Source organism: Chinchilla lanigera, unplaced genomic scaffold, assembly GCF_000276665.1.
Source record: "Chinchilla lanigera isolate Chin_1 unplaced genomic scaffold, ChiLan1.0 scaffold00050, whole genome shotgun sequence".
Taxonomy (NCBI): Eukaryota; Metazoa; Chordata; class Mammalia; order Rodentia; family Chinchillidae; genus Chinchilla; species Chinchilla lanigera.
This window is the reverse complement of record NW_004955451.1, coordinates 12,108,329-12,130,795: the sequence shown is the minus strand read 5'-3', so window position 1 is coordinate 12,130,795 and position 22,467 is coordinate 12,108,329. Positions and strand designations below refer to the sequence as shown.

General features: G+C 55.0%; 1 protein-coding gene across 2 annotated transcripts; it reads right to left on the bottom strand.

Annotated features, from left to right (window-relative positions):
* Nucleotides 1-10,925: 10,925 nt before the first annotated feature.
* Nucleotides 10,926-20,506, bottom strand: Phb (prohibitin). Of its 2 annotated transcripts, none has more exons than XM_005394213.1 (7): nucleotides 20,420-20,506; nucleotides 18,973-19,087; nucleotides 17,123-17,284; nucleotides 16,132-16,274; nucleotides 15,892-16,008; nucleotides 13,544-13,639; nucleotides 10,926-11,889 (listed from the first exon to the last, which is right to left on the bottom strand). In XM_005394213.1, exons 2-7 carry the CDS (start codon nucleotides 19,058-19,060, stop codon nucleotides 11,677-11,679), a joined length of 819 nt encoding a protein of 272 aa, XP_005394270.1. In that variant the 5' UTR covers nucleotides 19,061-19,087; nucleotides 20,420-20,506; the 3' UTR covers nucleotides 10,926-11,676. The 2 variants fall into 2 exon arrangements, with proteins under 2 accessions (XP_005394270.1, XP_005394269.1); XM_005394212.2 differs by having other exon boundaries at nucleotides 20,429-20,504.
* Between the last annotated feature and the right edge of the window lie 1,961 nt (nucleotides 20,507-22,467).

The following is a 22,467-nucleotide window of genomic DNA, read 5'->3' as shown; positions in this document are numbered from 1 at the left end:
ATTGTTAGGCCAAGGTCACGCAGCTAGAAAGTGCCAGTCAGGCTTCTAGACCCAGAGCCCTCATCTGCACCCCTGTGTCCCAGTTAACGCTGTGTCCCCTCCCCCACTGCTCTCTCTTCCATAACAAGGGCTGCGATTCCCGAGGCCAGCGACCTTTCCCACCCTGCCCGGGGCTCAGGGTGGCTCCCTCTCCTCATCCACCGCAGTCCAGGGCCGAGGCTCCTCGGGGGATCTGAGTGCGGGTTTCAGCCAGCCGAGATCGTTTCTTTGTGCCTGGGACACGCCCGAGAAGGCGGCAGCAGCGCCTGGGCTCAGCCCACCACTCCGACACCTGGCAGCTCCTCCTGGCTCTACCTGGTCGGCTTCCGGCCATTAAAAACCTCGCCTTCGACTCTCCGCATCTCCGGGGCTTTCTATTCTGCCTCCCCTCCCCACACTTCCTTCCTGTGCTTATTTCTCTTTACAACAAAACTGGGTATTTTTAACCTGAGGTTTTCCCTCTCCTCTTGCGCTATGGGGACTGGGTCGGGCAGGGATGTGGGCACCCTGCGAGGGCTGCATTTTGTGTGTCTTACAGCTGGGGCCAGCCTCCAGCCTATTCTGTTGGTTTGTTTGTGACAAGGTCTCGCTATATAATTCAGTCTGGCCTCAAACTTGCAGCGATCCTCCTGCCTCAGCCTCCCAAGGGCTCTGCCCTGGTCTTTTGAGACGTGGCTCCCCACTCCCTCCTGGCTGTCCTTGCACAGATGTGAAGGGCTCTCTGCTTTAACCTTCGCCCGTCTCAGCCCCAGCGAGGCCCCACCCCTCCATCCTCACCTGTGTGGGGCGCTACCCCCACCTGTCCCTGCCTCTTTGCACACCAGGTGCTTGGGAGAGAAACTTGTATCTGAAGCCCAAACGATTGCAAGGGGGAGCTAGCGGGCATTTAGTTTCTCCTACTTAGTGTTTTAGTTTGGTTTCTGTACCCTGCTTTCTTTAGAAAGGAAAACTAAACAGGTTGATAGAAGAGATTTTTGTTTTAAAAATCAACTCACAGTGACTCACCCGGGGCTGCTGGGCCCACATGTAAAGTTCTGTAAGGTAACTGATGGAACGCTCGCCCCGGGGCACCTCAGGATCCTAATTCGGGCAGCTGAGTCACGCCACAGAGGATCAGATGTGTTCACCACTGTTTTGTGTGTTTGCCTGTATTTTAAAAATTCTAATTCCTTGAAATCAGGCACCTTCTGTCTAATGCCGGTAGTGACTCTGGGATGAGGGCATGGATTTTGTGTGTGGTCTGCACCGATATCCGCCACAGTCCGCTCCAGCCTCCGCCTGCCACCCCTGTGTGTCACACTCCTGTAACTGTCCCTGCCACACTGTCCTGGTCAGTGGCCCTGCTGTCCCAGGTGTCTGCTAGCCTGTGGTGGACTGACCACTGGTGGTCAACTTGTAACCAGTGCGGTGCTGGGTGTGGGAGCCCACCTGAGGGGTGTTGCCAGTAGCGTAAGAGGCAGAACCGGAGAAGAAGATGAGGCTGCTGGAGCTGGTAGAAGCTGTTGGGAAGCTCTTAGGGAGCTGCTGGTTCTCTTGGGCTATAATGCTGGAGGACCTTGCCATGCTGGCTTTCCTGATGAACTTGGTTATTCTCATAGGAGGAGGAGCTCAGGACCTCACTGTCACTGAGAATGGCTTCAGTTCACTTTGGGGGAGCGCTGGTCTTCACTTTGAGCATGGCTTCCTGGCTCTGGAAGGGAAGATGGTGCACAGCTCAGTCTCCTGGAGGAGCTTGTTGCTTTGGCTTTCCTGATGGGAGCTCAGCTGTCCTCATCATCAGAGGAGTGTGGGATCTCCCTGTCGCTGAGGACGGCTGTCGGGGGAGCTCTGGTTCTTACTTTGCGCATTGCTTCCTGGCTGCAGTGCAGCTCCCTCAGCCTGCTGGCACAGCTCCTTCATCCCGCTGGCACAGACTTTCTAGCTTCCACCACTGACCTTTGGGCCTTCCCAGCGCAGATTTGTGAAACAGGCCTGCATGAGACATTGTTGTGGGCTCTGGGCCTCCAGTTGGAACCATGGGAGGCATTGTTATGGGCTCTAGGTCTTCGGCTGGATTCATGCAGGACATTACCTTGGGATCCAGGCCCCCAGCTGGATTCTTTGGTCTTTATGGTTTTGTTTTTTTTTTCTTTGGGTACTGGGAATCAAACTCAGGACCTCGCGCTTACCAGGCAGGCGCTTATGCCGCTGAGCTATATCCCTGGCCCTCTTTGGTCTTCAGTGTGTGGACAGATTTCCTGTACTCTCTGCATATGATTCTTTGGGTGACTATTACAAATAATTTGATAAAATATGTGTCCTGTATTATATTGTTCCTTTGCAAAACCCCCAAAGTACAACATAGCCCCATTCAGAGCCAAGGCCACAAGCCTGTTCCATGTCTATGTCTTTTTTGGGGAGGGAGGGGGTGTCAAGAATCGCATTCAGGACCTTGCGCTTGCCAGGAAGGCAGTATCTGCTGAGCTATATCTCCAGACCCCAGGTCCCTTTTTAGGGTGGCCGTTCACTCTGTGTTTTGAAGGAAACCACATGAACAGAACTGTGGGGGTGGATGCTGGGAAGGCAGAAGATGTTTCTTCAGGGAGAAAACATTCACACCTCTGTCACCCAAAGAGCTGCTTACCCCAAGTTCAAAAGAAATCCCTCTCAAGCCAGGCGCAATGGCACAAGCCAGGTATCCCAGCTATTTGCAAGCCAGAGGCAGGAAGATGGAAAGTTCCAGCCCGGGCAACTTAGTGAGACTGTGTCAAAAGGAAATGTGATGCCTGTAATCCCAGCTGAGGCAGGAAGATCGCTGGGAGTTCAAAGCCAGCCTGGACTATAGAGTGAGTTCAAGGCCAGCCTGAACTGCGTAGAGAGACCCTGTCTTTTTTGAAAAAGGGCTGGGGTGTAGCTCAGTGGCAGAGCACTTGCTCAGCACGTACAAGGTCCTGGGCTTGTTCCTAGTATTACAAAGACAAACTCCATCTCAGAAGCAAAGGGGTCAAGGGGACCGGAACAAGGTGGGGTGTATCAGAACAGGCTTCACAAAAGCGGAGGGCTGAGCCCAGTGCGGTTGTTAGGCTGTCCCAACCCCAGCTGGGCGTGCAAGTGCACAGAGGAGGGAGCCCATGGGGGCAGAGGGACCAAAATCCCCCTTCGCCTCTGCCAGGAAGTTGCCCCGACTCCCAGGCTGCTCCTTCCCCCTGGGCTAACTGGCTGATGAGGACAGGGCACCAGCCGGGCAAGGAGGAAGTAGACTGGCTTCCTGTTTGTTTGTGAATCTCAAAGCTGCACCGTGCAGCCATGAGCACCAGCCGAGCAGAAGAGCCCACGTCCGACCCAGCAAGCCCTCCACAGCACACGCCACAAGGACTCCACCCAGGGCGACCGTGCTCAGGAGGGCTGGCCGGGCAGCTGCCACGCCAGCCTGTGGGGCCCAAGGGGAAAGGAGCAGGGACTTCCCTCAAGTTGGCAAGGCAACGTGAAACCACTGGGCAGCTCCCCCTCACCCCAAAGTCATTTCCTGGGACCCTGGGCACAATCCTGCTGCCTAAGGGAAAATCACGTGCCCTTTGAAGAGCCCAGCAGCATGTATCCCAGTTCTGTTTGCAACAATAAAAGCCAACTTGTAGCAACAAAATATCATAGGTCCTCTCGAAAACAGTGTAGCCATTTGAAAGACTGAGGTAGGTTCATATGTGCTACAGTGGCCAAGATGTCCAAGATACTTCAATACATGCGACCGGTAATGGGTAGGACAGTGTATCCAGGATGATATTGTTCTGAGCAGATAATGACAAAAGAGGACGTGCACAGCACACAGATCGGTTTAGAACTATGTGTGCTCCTCGTGCATGACTCTTTCTGGAAGCACATTTAAGCAGCCTCACAGGTTATTTTGGAAGAGGAGAATGAGGGAAAAATCAGGTGCCTCTCTACTTTTTATGATTTATCTTTCTGTGCTGTTTACATCTCGGTGATGTGGATTTAACTATTACCTGCAGGCAATGAAAGTATAGATGTCCATTCTGTTTTATTTTTTACACTTCTCTGTATCATTTAAAATAAAAAGTATGAAGATAAAATAAAAAGTGTGAAACCACATATTTTTGTTTCACCTTTCTTTCTTTTTGTCTTTTTTTTTTTTTTTTTTTTTTTTTTGAGACAGGGTCTCGCTATGTAATTCAAGCTGGTCTTGAGCTCACTTTGTAGCCTAGGCTGGTCTTGAACTCATAACAATCCTCCTGCCTCAGCCTCCCAAGTGCTGGGATTACAGGCATGTGCCCCCACTCCTGGCTTTTTTTTTTTTTTTTTTTTTGTCTTTTTGAGACAGGGTTTCACTATGCAGTTCAGGCTACCCTTGAACTCACTTTGTAGCTCAGGCTGACCTGGAACTCACAGCAATCTTCCTGCCTCAGCCTTCTGAGTGCTGGGATTACAGGTGTGTACCACCACACCCAGCTTTTGTTTCTTCTTAACTGGGGTCTTGCTGTGTTGCTCAGGCTGATCTCAAAATCAGCTTTGGCAATCCTCCCAGCTCAGTTTCCTCATAGCTGGGGCTGAAGCTGTATACCCTACGGCTGGCTAGAAGTATTCTTTCTAGGACAAATTAGATAATCAGGCTCTAGCTCAGCAGTAGAGCACATGCCTAGGACTCATGAGACTATGCATTTGGCCCATAGCACTGCAATCCATCCATCCATCCATCCATCCATCCATCCATCCATCCATCCATCCAACCATCCATGTATCCATCCTTCCATCCAGTGCATTTGCAGGATGAAGCAGGGTAGAGTTGGGCTCAGCAATTCTCCAGGACAATCAAAGGGAGGAGGCGGGAGAGATACTTTGCTTTAGGGTCTGTGCACATCAGTCACAGCTTAGCTGATTCTACACTCCACTTTGAGGATTCCTCATGGTAAATGTTTGAACATTTTCTGACTTCCAACCACCTCCTTTCCCTATTTCTTCCCCATTTTATAGCCTCATCACTTAACTTTTGGCCTGAGCCAAAGAAAAAGGGACAGAACTCTGAAGAAAGCAGAAGAAAAGCAACACAAAGCACTTTAATATCATGACCCAATCACCTGTCATTTGTTTTTTTGGTTTTTTTTTTTTTGTTTGTTTGTTTTCTGGTACCGGGAATTGAACTCACAACCTTGTGCTTGCCAGGCAGGCGCTGTGCCGCTGAACTAAATCCCCAGCCCCTCACCTGTCATTTGTAAAAGCACCCCCAAGATAGAAGCCAAGCCTCCCTAAGCCTTTATTCTATGAGATTTAATTTTGCCCTTGCTCCTGGACATTTTGGGGGAATTGGAGGGAAATTCTTGGGGCCTCAAAAAGTAAATTCAAGGTCCCCGCTGTATCTTACTAATTCACTAACAATTGGGTCAGCTCCCCAAGCTGACCTCAGGCTCCCAGCGCCTGAGTATCCAGAGCTCTGCGGGGCTGGCTAAGGAGGAGCTGGCTGCTGGTGTCCTGGCTGAGCTGGGTGGCACAGTCCGCCTGGCCACTGGGCAGGGCATGGGTGCCCAGGGTTATCTGCATCCGGAAGCTGTATGCAGAGGGTCTCAGCCTGCTTGCCCACCCTCGCTGTCCCTACAACGGCCTCCTGCCGCTTCCCCGGGACGTTTCCTGAACACCGCGTTCCTGTGCCGCCCCAGCTTGGCACCTGCGGTAGCGGTCAGCCTGCTGCCCCCTGGTGGAGGGGAGAGGACACAGCCGTGCCTGGCTTGGTTTGGACAGACCGGAGAGCAGGGGAGCTTCCAGAATTGCTGCGCAGGAGGTTTCAAGGGTCCCTGTTGGTGGAACCCTGACCTCCAGCTTCAGCAGCGTCGCAGGTCTTTGGGGGAAAGTGATGAACTCGCTCTGATCTCTGCTTGGGCGCACATTTGCCTGACTTTCAGCTCCTCACATCCTTAGCTGTTTTGAGAGGGGGAAAAGGGTGCTTGGCATATTTACGTAACTGACTGTACCAAGAATCCCAATTCAAGCCAGGTGTGGCCGTGCATGCCTGTAATCCCAGCTCTAGGGAGGCTGAGGCAGGAGGATGGCTGAGTTCGAGGCCAGCCTAGGCTAGACAGTGAGTTCAAGGCTAGCCTGACTGGAATGCCTATCACAGAGTCCAATACAACCCCAAATCTTTCCTGATCTAGAACCCGGGCATCTTCCACCACACAGGTGAGAAATCTCAGGTGGCCCCCAGGAGTAGCACTGAGAGGGGCTTCCCAAAGAGAAGGCGCGAGCCTTGCTACCTACCTGTCACACGCCTGGGGGCGGGGCGGGATGGCACAGCCTGCCCCTCTGTGAGTGCAGATAAGACTTTGGGCGTCCAGATGCCTCCACACAGGACATCGGGAGCCCAGAGAAGGCGGCACAGCACACGGCAGGAGCCCACCACTCTGCCTGCCACATGCCGGGTGTCAGGTAGGCTCGGCGGGCTGTATCCAGGACTACAAGCCTGCTTGCAGTTCCCGGCCACCGCAGCCTCAGCGGGCGCAGGCAGACAGGAAAGCAGCCCTGAAGGAAGAGGACTTTGAGGAGGCGGGGGACCAGGAAGCAGGAAACGGCATTTCACACCCAGTGCCTGGCCCGGCCACAAAGGGAAGATGCGATCGTAGGCCAGAGACAAAAACCCATGTGTTCTGGAAGCCAGGGAGAGATCAGGTCGGGTGCAGCCCAGCACGGAGAGCCCTGGACATTCCGCTGCAGCCTCCCGATGCTCTCAGGGTCTTCCTGAGAGACTCCTTGGGCCAGAGACCGAAGCCAAGGCCCCAGTTCCTGGGACTGCTTGCTGCCCTGGGCTCCCTTCCTTGCCTGTGGCCTCTCCTGGCTTTTGGAGGGCAGCCAGCAGCCCCTGCTTCCCGGGAGCAGTGGAAGAGGTGGTTTCATCCAGGACCAGGGATCCTCAGACCTCTGGGGGGCTTTAGGATTCTCCTTCCTTCCTAATTCCTACCCATGTGTGACCCCCATTTCCATCTTCTGCCATTCCAGAACTGTGTGCAAGACCAGGCATGGTGGTGCACCCCTGTAACCCTAGCACTTAGGAGGCTGAGGCAGGAAGGTCACTGCAAGTTTCGAGGCCAGCTTGGGCTATACAATGAGACCCTTTCTTGATAAAAGAAAGGAAGGAAGGAAGGGAGGGAGGGAAAGAGGAAGGGAGGAAGAAAGACGTGCTAGGCAGGGGCGTATACACCTGCGTGCTGAGACCCCAGGTGAGCCGGGGACACACTCAAGGTCTCTGGTGGCAGTTAGATTGGTTTCTGACCAAAAGCCCTCAACCCCTCCTGTGTAGGAATCCAGTTTCCAGATTCCAGGGTTCTTCCCTCTCTGAAACTAATCCCCTAAGGCCAGGGGTCCTGTATGGGGACAGAGTACCTCCAGCTTTGGGGACCACGCTGTCTCTGGCAACTATGCGACACTGCCGTGGGAGTGCGTGGGAGCGTGGTAGCTCAGTTCCAGCGAGCAGAACTGCCCTGTTGGAGGCTGAGGCTGGAGTTCCATATCATTTGTGAAGGCCACTGGATGTTACTCGTTAGATGTTCTGCAGCCATTTAAAAGCCATTCCTGGCTCACAAGCTGTGCAAGAATAGGCAGGCGGCTGCAGCGCGGCGTTCTGCCGGTGATAGCTGAACTGGAAGTGTTTGCAGCTCAGACAGACAACTACAGATCGTCCAAACCTTTCACCCAACGGGGCTTTTCCAGCGACTCCAGGTTTGTTGTGGGCTCCAGGGTGATAACAGCTGTAAGCTCCCCCGAAGTAGCCTTGTCCTCTCGGCTTCATTAACTCTTCTGAAGAAGCTGGTCAGAGACGCTGGAGAGAAACCCTCCCCCACGCGGCCGTGGCACAGGCCAGGGTGCTCGCGTCCAACCTCAAACTGGTTTCCCCGGGCCCGGTACATTTCCATCTGCTCTCTTCCAGCTGTGCACGTCCAGGCTTTGCCAAGGCGCCCAGCACCGACCAGCTGGGGCAGGCCTCGTCACTATTTACTATTCAGTCCTCAATCCCAGGGTTGCAGGCGTTCCACGGTCCACGCCTCCTTTAAAAAGGGAGACCGTTCAGCCCACAAAGCCTGAGAGGAGTCAGCCAGAGGCAGATTCCCGGAGAAGGGGGATTTTTATTCTTTTTGAGACAGGTTGGCCTTGAACTCACTGTGTAGCCCAGGTGGGCTTTGAACTTGCAGTGATCCTCCTGCCTCAGCCTCCTAAGAGCAGAGTTTACAGGTGTGCAGCCCTTTGGCCAGCCCAGTCCTTCAGTTCTATCAGCTCTGCACACTCTGTCCCTTCTTCCATTCATTTGACAAACATGCAGTGATTGCCCCAAGGGCCAGGTGTGCTTCTCTTGGGAAAAGATTGGGGGAAGGAGGGTGCCCTGGCCTCTCTGATTTTAGAATGGAAGTGAGAGCACACACACATACATGCATACACGCACACATGCATACACGCACACAACTGCAGCTCAGTGGAGAGAGCTGAATGCCCGACAGGACTGTAGCCACACTGTCCAGGCAAGCAAGAGGTCACGGGCTGTGGAGGAGGGGCCATGGGCAGAAGTTTGGTGGAAGAGAGGGAATCTGAGCTGAGACTCCAAGGATTGGGGCATCTGGACCTGGGAGGCCAGGGCGGGGTGACTGAGAGTAGTTGGGGTACAGCCCAAGTGAGAAGCAGGGGAGACAGCTCGGACAGCCCAGGGCATGTTCAGAGGGGTGCTACTGACAGAGTGGGCTGTGGCCTCCTCTCCCTTCTCCGAGGGCTGGGAGCCACTGTCCCTTTCCACTTGTGCCTCCAAAAATGTGCTCCACCCTGACAATCACCGGGGTGGGGGCGCTGGAAAGGGGCAGGCAGCCTGTGAGGCCTCTAATGCCAGCAGAAGTCGCTGTAAGCAAGCGCGACTGCTGTAGGCTCCTCAGAAGGGCGCAAAATGCAGCCTGAAGCTGCCTGTGGGATGGGAGACCCAGGGAGGCCCAGGACCCCCTCGCCCAGGTTATTTCCTTTCAGGGTGGCTGCTTCACCCACACTTTCTGGCAACGGCAAAGGCCCAGGGGAGGCCCTAACGGCACAGCCCCTGATGGTCTAGCATGGCACTGCTATGGGTCTCACTGTATAGCCCAAGCTGGCCTCGAACTTGCAGTGACCTTCCTGCCCCTCTTCCACTGCTCCCGGTCTAGCATAGTCACTAGCATGGCACTGCTCCGTCAGGGTTAGATGAATATAGCATTTCCTTTCCCCACCTGCTTGTTTGTTTTTGAGAGAGGGTCTCGCTGTGCCGTTCAGGCTGGCCTTGAGCTCACTGTGGAGCCCTGCTGGCCTTCAACTCCCGGGGGTCCTCCTGAGCATTGGGGTTACAGGAGTGCGTCACCATGCCCAGCTTCTACCTTCCAAATAAGCCCACCTGTGGGTGACACGACCCGCCCCCCGGCACACACGAGTAGGACTCCCAGAGATGAGGCGCATGGTGAGCCTGGGGGGTTCTCCCTCTTGTCCAGGTCCTCGGCCAGCTCTGCATGTGACCCTGCAGCCCTGAACAAGGGGATTATTCAGCCTGGCTGGGGGAGAGAGGGAGGAAGACACTTCCTGCCCCTGCTTCCCTGGCCAGGCCAGGCCAGGCTTTGGCTGCGGGGCCAGAGCACAGAGGCTGATAAAGGCCCATTGTGGGAGCCTGAGAAACCCGGGGGCAATCAGGGGGCTGCGGGCTAGGAAGCCAGCTAACTGCTCTTGCACATTTGTGAAAAGAATTACTTGCCGGAAGTCATGGCAGAAGGAGGCCCTGGGCTGCCACTGCGAGGTGTCTCTGGCCGGCCTGCCACCCAAAGGGCGACCGACAGAGGACCCCAGGCCGCGCATGGCCCTCTGTGCTGCTCACGGCTCCCACACCTGGAGGGCGAAACCCAATCTCCCGGCAAATGCAGGAAACACAGAGGGGATCTCTAAAAAGGGCCCAGGGGACAGAGAGGAGCCTGCCGCCCGGTGGCGGGTGTGCAAAGCGGTAAAGCGCAGGAAAGGAGGAGGCTGCGGAGGAGCGAGGTCTGGAACTCATTTAGGAATTGCACTTCCAGGCCGGCCTGATCGCAGGCCGCACCATTCCGCCGGCAAAAGCACCCACTGCCAGGAAGGAGATGCCCGAGGCCTAGCTCTACCCCGCACCATAGATGGATGCCGCTGGGAGGTGGCAGAGAGTGGCTGGGTGGTGGCAGTGGATACAGAGCGCCTGGGGATGGGACCGGCCTGCTCCTGCTGAGCCTGGGAGGGCTGCAGGGTGTTGGGGGAACTTGACCCTCAGTTCACCCCAAATCTGCACAGCAGGTCGCCCTGTCCGGCTGACAGCTGGCCCCGGCCCGCTGGGAGAGGAAATGCAGAATCCAGGTGGATAGCGGCTGGCCCGCGGTGAACAGGCACCTGGGGCAGAGGTCGGCGCAACTCCCTTAAGTCCCCTGCGGAGGGCAGGGCTCGATCCTCCACCCTAGGTCTGCTGTCTCTCTCCCACCATCCCGCGCGTGAACCTGATCTCACTGCCAACCTGATCTCACTGCCGAGGTGTCTCCGGATCCCTCACAGGACCACAGCAGCAAGCCACAGCAATGAAAGGCAGCCTGAGAGCAGGCGGGGCTGCAGGCGCGTGCACTCCCCTCCCCGCAGGGGGCGCTGCAGAGTTGGCAGCCAGGCCACCTCCAGTCAGAACCAGCGCCCAACGAACTAACCTCCCCTCCGCTCCCCTCCCAGGAACCAACCTCATGACCACCCTCACCCGCGGTATCACCCACGTTTCTGGCCCGGCTGGCTTCTGAGACCAGAGCATTTCTGTCTTGCTGGGTGCTCCATCCCAGCTGGTGATATAAACGTGCACAGGCAAACCCTGCTAGGACGCTCTGTTCTCATCCCACCGAAAAAAAAACCCGAACCACAGCTGGAAGGTCTGGGTGCTGTTTATTGACAGCAGTTTACACACATTTACTTTCTTCCCATGATTGATTCCTCGGGGCCCAGGCGCAGCCCCGGGGAGGGCAATCTGCTGAGGAGGAGCGGAACGTGGGATGCATGTCTTTGGCCGGCCTGGCGGCCTGCAGGATGTGATCCTTCAAGCTGGAATTCCACCGGGCATTGGAGCTGGAAGTCTCCAGCAGGACGTGTTGGGCCGGGCCTCCTCTCGCTTCACTGTCCAAGTCCACCCTCGTTTTAGGACCCTGGAGGACAGCGAAGCAAGGCCCACCCACCCGGACGGGGCAGATGCCCTGCTCCGCACACCTGCCTCTGCGGGGCGGTTACAGGGAACTGCCGCCTTCCAGTCCTCACATGGGCACTAACGACAGGAAGGAGCCTCCGGTCTCCTGGGACTGCCAGCTGCGTGCTCTCAGTGGTTGCCACACTACCCTGCCTTCCTCCTGCCAACAGCCAGTGCCCGGGCTAGGGCGCTCGCGGGCCCAAGCCGCTCTTCATAGGCACATGACAATTTCCGGTGGGGGGTGGGTAAAAAGTAGATGGCTACGGGAAGAACAAAAGAGCCCTGCTGTGGAATCGGAGGGCTGAAGTGATTTCACTTTTATTTCTGTCACTCTAGCTCAATCATGAAATGTCACAGTGATTCATTTCTGGGGTGGGGCGGAAGAAGGCGCCGTGCGTTCGCTCGGGGCGCAGCCAGCTGAGGGGCGCAGGGCGGGCTCACTGGGGCAGCTGCAGGAGCACAGACTGCCCCGCCGGCAGGTAGGTAATGTTGCGTGAGCGTGACAGCTGGTACGCGATGTCCTCGGCGGCTTCCAGCTTGCGCAGCTCAATCAGGCCGTCGCCCGCGGTGGCCAGTGAGTTGGCGATCAGCTCGGCCGCCTTGGAGTCGCCCTCTGCGGAGATGATGGCTGCCTTCTTCTGCTGCTCGGCCTAAAGGAGCAGAGGTGGGAGAGATGGAGACCCCAGCAGCGGCATGGCTGCCAGTCCCCCTTGTCCCTTAAAGCCAATTCTCAGCACAGCAGGGATGAGCTTCCAGTGGCTATACAACTGTCCTTGCCCGGCACCTCTAATCCCATCACATGGGAGGCTGAGGCAGGAGGATTGCCACAAATTTGAGGCCAGTCTGCACCACACAGTGAGTTCAAGGCCAGCCTGGACTACACAGTGAGATCTTGTCTCAAAACACCAGAAGGGCATCAATTCTCAGGTTCGTCTTTCCCTCTTGTCCCAAGTCAAAACAGCTTCCAGCAGAGGCAGGTAGGACAGGGCTGGGGGTGCAGCTTAGTGGTAGAGCATGTACGCAACATTTGTGAGGCCCTGGATTCCAGCCTCAGCATCTCCACCAAGCCCAAAACAAGCAGCTCAGGAACAGCAGCCCGCTGGGCGTGGTGGCACACGCCTGTAATCCTAGCACTTGGGAGGCTGAGGCAGGAGGATTGCTGCGTTTGAAACCAGCCTGGGCTACAAAGTGAGCTCAAGGCCAGACTGAACTGAATAGCAAGACCGTGTCTAAAAAAGACCTCCAAAAAATGAAAAAAAGGAAAGAACAGCCAACCCATTTGGGAGCCCCTCCTGTCTCTCAGGAGCTAGTTCTACTCCCCATTCCTATTTCCCAATAAATCTCTCTACTCTTTAAAAAAAAAAAAAAAAAGAAAAAAGAGCAGCATGCGCCTGGGAACTGGGCTGGTCCCTGACCAGGTACCCAAACGAGGCCTCCCTGGCCGGTGGCCAGGACCACAGGCTGACCTTCAGGACAGACATGGTGACCTTCAGAACGTGTGTCGGAACACAGCAGGGAGCGTCTCTGAAACCCATACACAAGCACCTTTTTGGTTTTTTGCAGTGCCGCGACTCCAACCTTGTCCCTGCTAGGCAAGTGTTCTACACCGAGCCGTCCCTGGCCCAACACGCACTTCTGGGACCCAGCCTGCTGCTGGTTTGCTCTCCTGATGGAGACTGTGCACCCAGCACCACCAGGATAAGAGTTGGACCTGTCACCGGCCACGGAGACGCGGCAGGTACAAGGTAAAACACGTCCCTGCCCACAGCCTTCCAAGCCAAGCCTGTCCCTCTTCTCCCCGATTTGAAGGACTGAAAGGCCTTGGATTAGCAACACTGGTGTGGGGAGAGGGGCAGCAGATAAATCCAGCTCTCACGTACGGGGAAGACAGGGCTGCTGCGCAGATACACTGTGTTCCGCCACACTCGAACACATCTGGATGGGTTTAGCCCGGGAAAAAAATCCAGGGACGATAAGCACATCTGGTGCAATGTTTGATCTTTTCTGCTGTCAGCTTTCACTATGTAACTACGGTTAAAAATGACTTCTCAGAGGGGCTGAAAGTCTTCCAGGAGTAACATTTTTATGTGTAGGAGAGAGTGTTTGATCTTGGGCAAGTGGGAAGAAAACGACCCTTCACGTGAGCCTGATGAGCCCTCGCGGGCTCTGGAACCCATTGCGGGAGCGCGGCTCCTTCCCCTCTTCCGACGATCCCGGAAGGAGAGATGACAGATGATGAATCTTGGGGCCACCCAGCAGAGCTGGGGGGCGGGGAGGGGGCCCGCCATCTGGTCGAGCGCTCACCTTCTCCACCACGAATCTGGCCCTCTCCGCTTCCTGCTGAGCCACCTGCTTGGCTTCCACGGCTTCCGTGAACTCCTTCCCGAAGGTCAGATGCGTCTGGGGGAGGGAGCACAGGCTGCGGTGGGCCCGGGCGGGGAGGAACCCAGCCACCTTCCACGTCCTCGTCCACGCCTCAGGGGCCCCGGCTGTCCCCACATGCCACTGTCACCTTGTGTAGGGAACGGCCCCTGGGGCTTTCAATGGGGCCTGGAGCAGCAGGGGGGACCTTCTCAACCCGGCACCTCCCTAGAGGAGATATGGGGGTTCAGGACCCCCAGCCAGCGCTCCTTCCAAGATCCTCTGATGCCCTGCGCAAAGACCCCGGGGAGGCCCGACGGAAACTGAGCCCCTGAGAGCCGGGGAGGCAGCCAGTTCTCAGGGACCCGGAGCCAAGGCCCTGCTTATGAATTAACCAGGCCGGCTTCCTCCCGGCACCACCGCAGTCCACAGGAAGAGGCCAGGAGATAGGGCGCAGACCACGGGTCCCCGTCTGCGAGCGCTTCTGGGAAAGAGTTTAGAAGAGAAGGCAGGTAAAGCCATTGGCCAGGGCGAGGGCTTTGGTCTGATTACCTAGACCTTCCCTGGTCACATAAATAACCAGGACTTGGCTGAGGCCGCCGTCTCTGAAGATGGGACAGACAGCGGGAAACAGCTCAGAGCTCGCGATGCCTGCCTGGCCGGGAATGATTTTCTTTTTTTTTTGTTTTTTTTTCCCCCTGGTACCGGGAATCAAACTCACAACCTCACGCTTGCCAGGCAGGCGCTGTGCCACTGAACTAAATCCCCAGCCCCGGGAATGATTTTCTTATTCAACCAACTTTTTCTGGGAAAGAAGAGATACAGGGAAGAAGAGCATTGGTTTTGCCAGCAAGTGTTATTTGCTTCATTTCCTCTGCTGCCTTACCAACATCTGGCCTTGAACTTGCTGTGATCCTCCTGCCTCAGCCTCCCAGGTGCCGGGATTACAGACACGCACCACCACACCAGGGCCAACCTCTGCTTTTTAAAAACATAAGCAGCCCCCAATGCCTCCTGAGGAGAAACACCCACCTGTGTGTCTTCCACAAGCTTTAACACCTAACTTTGAAACTGCAGCTGCTCTACCCTGCCTGACCCACTCTGGGACTCTTACTCAATGTCTGGGTAAGAAAACATGATCCTGAGGAATGGAAAATGAAATGTATAATTAAGGAATAAAATTTCCTTCTACAAGGGCCAGCTGAGGGCAGCAAATTCCCCAAGAAATCTAATTTTCTCCTCACACCTCTTAGATATGGCTTCTTGTGGTCAGCCCACATCTCCCCAGAAAGAAGAATGTGGTTGTAGTCTAGCAAAATGCCAAGTTCTGCCTCAGGCTTTTTCCCAGCCCGCGGCCTCGCAGGACTCGCAGGTTGACAGCAGGTGTGTGGTGTGTGGGGTGCTGCAGCCTGGCGGGCTGCCTGGAGGGGGCACTGCGTGCCACCCCCCAGGAGCAATGGAGCCAGGCCGGGCAGGGGTGAGCCTAGGCAGGGGGCTAGAAGCACTGTTTAAACAGCTGCAGGCGCGGAGGGGAAGCGGAGGGGAAGCGGCGCGTTCCCTAGCAATGCACAGGAGACCCAGACAGGAAACTCTACCTCACCACCCAGGCAAATCACTGCAAATGAACTTTCCCAGGGAGTCCAGAAACTCGACCCCTTTGCTCCACCTGAAACGCTACCCTGCCTGTACTGCTTTCTGCCTGAGGGAGGGCTTGGCGTCTCTCTCTGTCTCTCTCTCTCTCTCGTGCGCGCACACACACACGCGCACACGGACACACACATGGACACAGGGTAGGCTCCAGGGGCCCGCAGGGACGTGCCCTGTCCCACGCCGCACCGAGGGCAGACTGCTCATTTGTCCTCTGCCGCCTCTCACCAGACCCCCTTCCCCGGACTCCGGCCCCCACTCCTAAACTCCCAGGGTCGGGCAGGAGGTGGGTGCAGCACGAAAGGCCACTGGGCCGTCCTCTGCTCTCTCCTGGGTGGGTCCATCCCGGGTCAAGCGGGCTCCCGAGACCCTCTGGGGTACACTCACAGCCGGTGCTTAGGGACCCCCTGAGGACAACCAGAGGTCAAAAGAAAAACGAGCATGGTGGAGGACAGGTGAAACTCTCAAGTGAAGACAGACTGGGCAGCTGCCTCACAAGGGCAGGAGGTGCGCGTTTTTGAGTCTTGCATCCGGGAGAGCCCAGCCCAGGAAGCCCCGGAAGCGGAGCCCCCGCAACCCCCATCTTACCAAGGAGCCCCCGCAACCCCCATCTTACCAAGGAGCCCCCGCAACCCCCATCTTACCAAGGATACGTCGTCCAGGATGAGGCCAAAGGTTGCCGCTCGCTCTGTGAGGTCGTCGCTCACCTGCCTGGAGACCAGCTCTCTCTGGGTGATCAGCTCCCCGGCGTCGAAGCGAGCCTGGTTGCGGGCAGAGGGCAGTGTGGTCAGCGAGGAGGCAGGAGAGAATGGGACAGCGACAGCCCTGGGCCGGCCCTCCTGCCCCCTGCGGTGTCCGGGCTTTGCCAGGCCCCGGCCACTCACCACCACAGACTTGAGGATCTCCGTGGTGATGGACGGCAACACGCGCTCGTCGTAGTCCTCGCCGATGCTGGTGAAGATGCGGGGCAGCTGGCTGGCGACGGGCCGGAAGAGGATGCGCAGGGTGATGTTGACATTCTGCAAATCTTAGGGACCGGTGCTGGGATTAAACCCCCGGGGGAAGCAGGCAGCCTTTGATAGCACCCGGCTGAGCCTAAATCTGCTAGAGTTTACAAGCAAACTGGCTTCTGGCTAAGACCTTTGGGGGCCCCGAGCAGGTGTACCTGGGTTCGCTGGCAGAGAAGCCAGCAGAGTCTTGCCAAGTTAGGAAATGTAGCCCAGGCCAGCCTCAAACTTCCGGCGACCCTCCTGTCTCAGTCCCTCAAGAGCTGGGACTGCGGGTGTGCACCACCGTGCCTGGCTTGGGAAATTCTTAAAAAGATTCAGCGATGACACTTTTCAGTATGTCCCCAGTGTCCTCTGATAAGAGCAATTCAGATGATGAGTCTGATGGGTGCCATGCAATGTCTGGGACACTGAACGTTTTAAGGTGACAGCCAGGTCATGCGTGGCCATAGTGTGTTCACAACATGAACCGAGTGGCCGTGAGATGGGGTCTGGCCGGTCACCCAGGCATCATGAAAAACACAGGCCCCTCCTGTCTAGAGGCACCTGGCAACACCTTTGGAAGCAGGTACAGATGAGCGTGGTGTGGTGGCACATGCCTGTAATTCCAGCAGATGGGAGGCTGAGGCAGGAGAATCACCATGAGTTCAAGGCCAGCCTGGGCTACATAACAAGACTTTGCCTCAAAAAAAAAAAAAACAAAACAACAAACCACTTCATGATGTAACTCTTACTATAGATCTTTGCACATTTCTCTGAATGTGTGCTGCTGTCTGTGCGTGCACCTCAGGACGTGTGTCTATGAATCCACATACACCAACCCAGGTTTGCACCCTGGAGCCAGCAGGAGGGCCCAGGTGACACCCACCTTTGCTGCCAGTGATGACCGGCACGTTTCGGGGTCGAGAGCGGCAGTCAAAGATAATTGGTTTCTGTACCCACGGGATGAGAAAATGGGTCCCTTCCCCTACCACGATGTCCTGGACTCCACGGAATCGGTCAAAGATGACAGCTCTGTGCCCCGCGTCCACTGGGAAGGGAAATAATGACAGGTCAGGAAGACTCCCTCAGCTCAGAGCCGGTGGTACCACGTCCCTGAAAGATCCCCGCCACCGTGAGAGATCCCCATTTACTGCATCTGCCCCCCCTGCTCTGTCTTAGGAGCTTGTGGTCTCTAGAAGCTTCTGAACAGTCACGTGACTAAGCAATCGCGTCCTGTCCCAGATGTCTCCCAAGGACCCCAGTAGCAGGATCTGTTCTTTAGCCTTCTTGCGCCTTCAAAGAACTGGCTGTTGACTTTCTGATCACCCATCCCATCTCCCACCAGTGCACTTCCAGGGGTCATCTCCCAAAACTCCTACCACTCACGGAGATCTCAATGTTCCCTTGAGGCCATCCCGGCTCCAGGGTAACCCAGTGTTCCCAGAAGCAGTGTCCTCACTATGGGATTCCTCAGATTTAGGCCCCATTCGACCTTCTAGTTGCTCAGTTTCTCTAAAACCTTAGAGCCATCTTGTTCATTCAGTGATGGCAACAGCCATGCAGCTGTGCAGATGTACAGAAAAGGGTCAGAGCAGCAAGAGGTGCCACGGACACCAAGCAGGCTTTTCTATCAGCTGTTCTGTCTTTCCCTCTCTGAACTTCAGAGCTGCGCCAACAAATACCTTTCCTCTGAAAATAAACCTGTGCCCCCTTTTAGAAACTTTTTTGTCTTTTTGTGACAGGGTCTCGCTATGCAGTTCAGGCTGGCCTTAAGCTCATTTTGTAGCACAGACTGGCCTTGAACTTGCAATGATCCTCCTGCCTCAGCCTCCCGAGTGCTGGGATTACAGGGGGGTACCACCACACCTGGCTTCTACTCCCCCCCTTTTTTTTTTGAGGCAGGGTCTCTTCATGTTTCAGGCTGGCTTTGAGCTCACTATGTAGCCCAGGCTGGCCTCAAACTCATGGAGCTCCTCCTGCCTCAGCCTCTCAAATGCTGGGACTACAGGCATGTACCGCCATGACCAGCCAAAATAATCCTACTCTTGTCAGCTATGCACCAGGTGAGTCAAACTACTGTTGCTCTGTGCTGTGGAAATTATAGAATGGTGGACTTTGAGGTGGTCTTAGAGATACACTGGTTCAATCCCACTGCTTCAAGAGTGAGGAAGTTGAGGCCTAGAGAGGTAGAAGTGATCTGAGACCTCACTGTAAAGCGAAATGAAAGCCAGTGTAAAACTTGGCCTTGGGCCGGGGATAGAGCTCAGTGGTACAATGTCTGCCTGACAAATGCAAGGTCCTGAGTTTGAGTCTCAGCACGAAAAAAAAAAAAGCCTAGCCTTGTTGGGAAAAATGGGGCAGTGCATCTCAAAGGTATTTTTTTTGGAACGAGCAGAGCAAAAGCTCCTGTTCGGGACAAGGTCACCCAAATGGTCTCACACCTGCACTAACTCATCCCACACACAGGCAGAACAGGTTCAATCCCCACTAGCCAGGGAATCCAGACACCAAAGCAGCACTGGGTGATATGGTGTCACTTCAGAATGACGCAGGACAACGACGGCCACCAGGACAGGGCTCTGGTAACACGGTGGTACAGAGTGGCGGAAGGTGACCCCTCTCGGCCAGAAACGCATCACAGATAGCAGCTGCCACACAGAGTGTGACGCAGGCCATGGACAGTCCTGCCCGTTGGGCAAAGGGCAGGGACCCCCCATCCTGGCCTCAGTGGCTCACCGTTATATAAGGCAGAGTTCACCACGCCCCCTGCCACGGCTAGGGCCAGACCGAACTTGCCGATGGACTCAAACACCTTCGCAGCCATGTTTCCTTCTGCTGGCCCCACTCACGCCTAAGGGAGTAAAACAAAACAAAATAAAACCACTCAGCTTCGCGCGCTCACAGGAAGCCCTCTCCGCCGCATGACCTCCATTTCTCAAGTGGTTATTCACTTCCCACTCCTGAACCACTCGCTGGAGGCCAACGAAGAAAAGACAGTCTAGATCGAGCAAAGTACAGCACGCCCTGTTTTCCTTCTGCAGCTTCTTCTTTGTAATCACAAAAGGAACGGGGTGTGGAAGACCTTATTCAATAACGGGAATGAGGCATGGACTTCACACCCATAGAGAACTTCAAACCCTACTAAACCACATTCCCGTTTTTGGACAAAGAGGCCCCAAGAAAGCCTAGCATGGTGGCGCACGCCTGTAACCCCAGCACTCACTCGGGAGGCTGAGGCAGGAGGATCGCTGCGAGTTCAAGGCCAGCCTGTACTACAAAGTGAGCTCAAGGCCAGCCTTGATTTGCATAGCGAGATCCTGTGTCAAAGACCAAAAAAAAAAAAAAAAAAAAAAAAAAAGAAGAGGCCCCAGCAGTGGTTCATTCTGGGTAATCTTCGCTTGGAAAAATAACTCCAAGAACGTGCTACAGTGATGATGACAGCAACAAAAGTAACAGCGACAGCTATGAAGTAATTACTCCACAGCAGGAAACTCGGGTGCAGAGAGGTGACTCCGTGAGGCTTAGAAATGAGGCTCTGGGGCTGGGGATTTAGCTCACAGGCACAGCGCCTGCCTGGCAAGCGCAAGGTTGTAAGTTCGATTCCCGGTACCGGAAAAAAAAAAGAACGGAGGCTGTAATTCCTGAGGGCAGAGTGTAACTTCTCACACTGCTTGCCGACATTCTGGTATAAGAATGACCCGCTGCTGCCCAAGCAGGACGGCATTCTCGGACCAGGATAACAGGACGACCCACCGGGCACCGAGGCCCTAAGGAGCTGCCCGCGCGGCCGGAACTCTGCAGACCAGGGAGCCGGAGCGGGAGCGGGAGCAGGATCGAGCGGGCCTCCCTGAAAACCACTCCAGCCTCAACTTTCTAAGGCCCCGCCGCAAAGCCGTCACCGTCCCGCTCGCAAACCCGCCCTCCCTCCCGCTCAGTCCTCAACTCCCAGACTACTGCACCCCGATCGCGCGTCTTCCGCCTCGAGACGGGACGCCGGTCCTTTCCATTGCTAACAGCTTCTGGATTTTTCCTCCCCCTGCGCAAACCCTTGCTCCTTCTGGGCTCAGCTCCTTTCCCCTCCCGCAAAGGCAGACCCATGCATGCACCCCACACGCTCAAACTGAGTATAAGCAAGCAGAGGAGAACTTCGGAGAAGCCCTGACACAGGCCTAGAACAACTCACCACTCTCACCTGCTCCCACTCTGACCTCCACATGAATTCCCCAGCCGCGCCTACTGCGCACGCGCCATGCTGCTCCACCCCTCCCCCGCCCTTTCTCCAAGACCGGCGCTGTCGATTGGTGGGCCGAAGCGCAGTCAATTCTGGGAAACGTGGTACGCAGCCTTGCGCTGGACCCGGAGTTCTTCTATAGGTGAACTACCATTCCCAAAAGACCATGCGGCGGCTGGTGCCGGGCAGAAAAGCCTTTTCTCTTTGGTGGTAACCTGTGGGATATTGCCGCAAAGCCTTTTGGGGGGTGTAGTTCCCCGTTGATAAATGCACGTGTCTGTCCCTCACCAAGGCTTGGGACTTCGGGAAGCTGAGCCTCAGGGCTATAGGAAGGAAGGCCTGGGCCTGTGGCCGATGGCAAAGATGGCAAGGGCAAACTTATGGCAGGTGAAAGAAGACGGGTGGACACTGTGGAGAAGTTGTAATGAAATAATTGGTGGACTGTCCTGGCAAGCGCGAGGTCATGAGTTCGATTCCCGGTACCGGGAACCACCACCCCCCCGCGCAAAAAAAGAAGAAATAATTGGAATGAAGACACTTTGCAGAAAGCTAAGGGCTGTCCTTTCTCCAAAGGCTTGTCTGGGAACATCCTCGGAGTTGTGGGACTTTGATTGCCAGAGCCAGAGACCCTTAGGAACATCTGGACTAGAAAACAAAGGAAGAATCCCTCTAGGGTCATGAATTAAGGGAGCAGAGAGGGGCTTGGTTTACAATCCAGGTCTCCTGCACACAGATTTAAAAACCTGTATTTGGTAAAGTTACACCATATGTACAAAGGTGGACAGAAGCTTTTCTTTTCTTTTTTGTACTGGGAATCGAACTCAGGACCTTGCGCTTGACAGGCAGGCACTTGTGCCACTGAGCTATGTCCCCGGCCCCACCATATGTGCGAAGAACCAAGAACGGGTGTGTGTCCTTTCTCAGATTCATCTATTGTTACATTTTGCTTCATCTTCTCCCCTCCCCAGCCCTCGCTCCTTTCCCTGCGTTCCTTTTTCCTTCCCTCTTCCCCTGCCTTCTCCCTCTCCTCCCCTCCCCTCTCCCCACCTAGGGCAGCGTGGGTTTTCTACGAATAAGGATGCCTTCTTATTCCAGTAGATGTAATCTGCCCTCTGCATTCCAACTTCATCAGCTGATCCAGTAGTGAGGTTTGTAGTGCTCCCCTCCACCACGGGAGAAAACGGAGTCCTGTGCTCATTTCTCACATCTCTTTGGTCTCCTTTAATCCCAAAGCTTCCCTCAGCCTTCCTTTGTCTTGTATTACATTTTTTAAAGGGGATGTTTCTCATTTTGTATTTGTCTGGTGTTTCCTCATTTAGATTCAGGTTTTGTGTTCTTAGGTAGGATATTGCAGTGACATAAAGACACTTAACAAAACCAGGGCCATTTCTGGATTCTACTGGGCTTGGACTCTCCACTTTTCCCACATTTCTCTACTCTTTGTCCCACTTCTGTGTCCCTCCCCCCATGTACACAATCAAAAGGCCAGAGATACTCTTCAGGTGGTACCGATTTGCACTAACCAACCGCAACTTCCCTTGGCCTTCTGGAGTCTATAAGAGAGCTGGAAGCTAAGCATCTTCCCTGTTCTATGCTCGGCACACACGACGGTGCTGGGCCCATGGGGCACTCAGTGGGGTGTTTGCTGAATTAATTACGGTGGAAGGCATCGAAGCGGCTGGGTAGAGAAGCTATAGCCAGAAAACACAGGACAGGGTGCTCCAGCATCCTGCAAAAATGGCCTTAGTATTGTTTGTCTCTAACTCAATCTCCACTCCAGGAAGCCTGAAAATATTGAAATAATCCAAATTTTAAACAATTTTAAGATAATTTTCAAGTATCTACAGCATACCATATTTTATATCATGAAAATCCATTATCCCTAGTCTTTTTAAAAAATATTTATTTATTTATTTATTTTTTGGTACTGGGATTCGAACTTATGACTTGAGCTTGCCGGGCAGGCGCCGTGCCACTGAGCTAAATCCCCAGCCCCTATT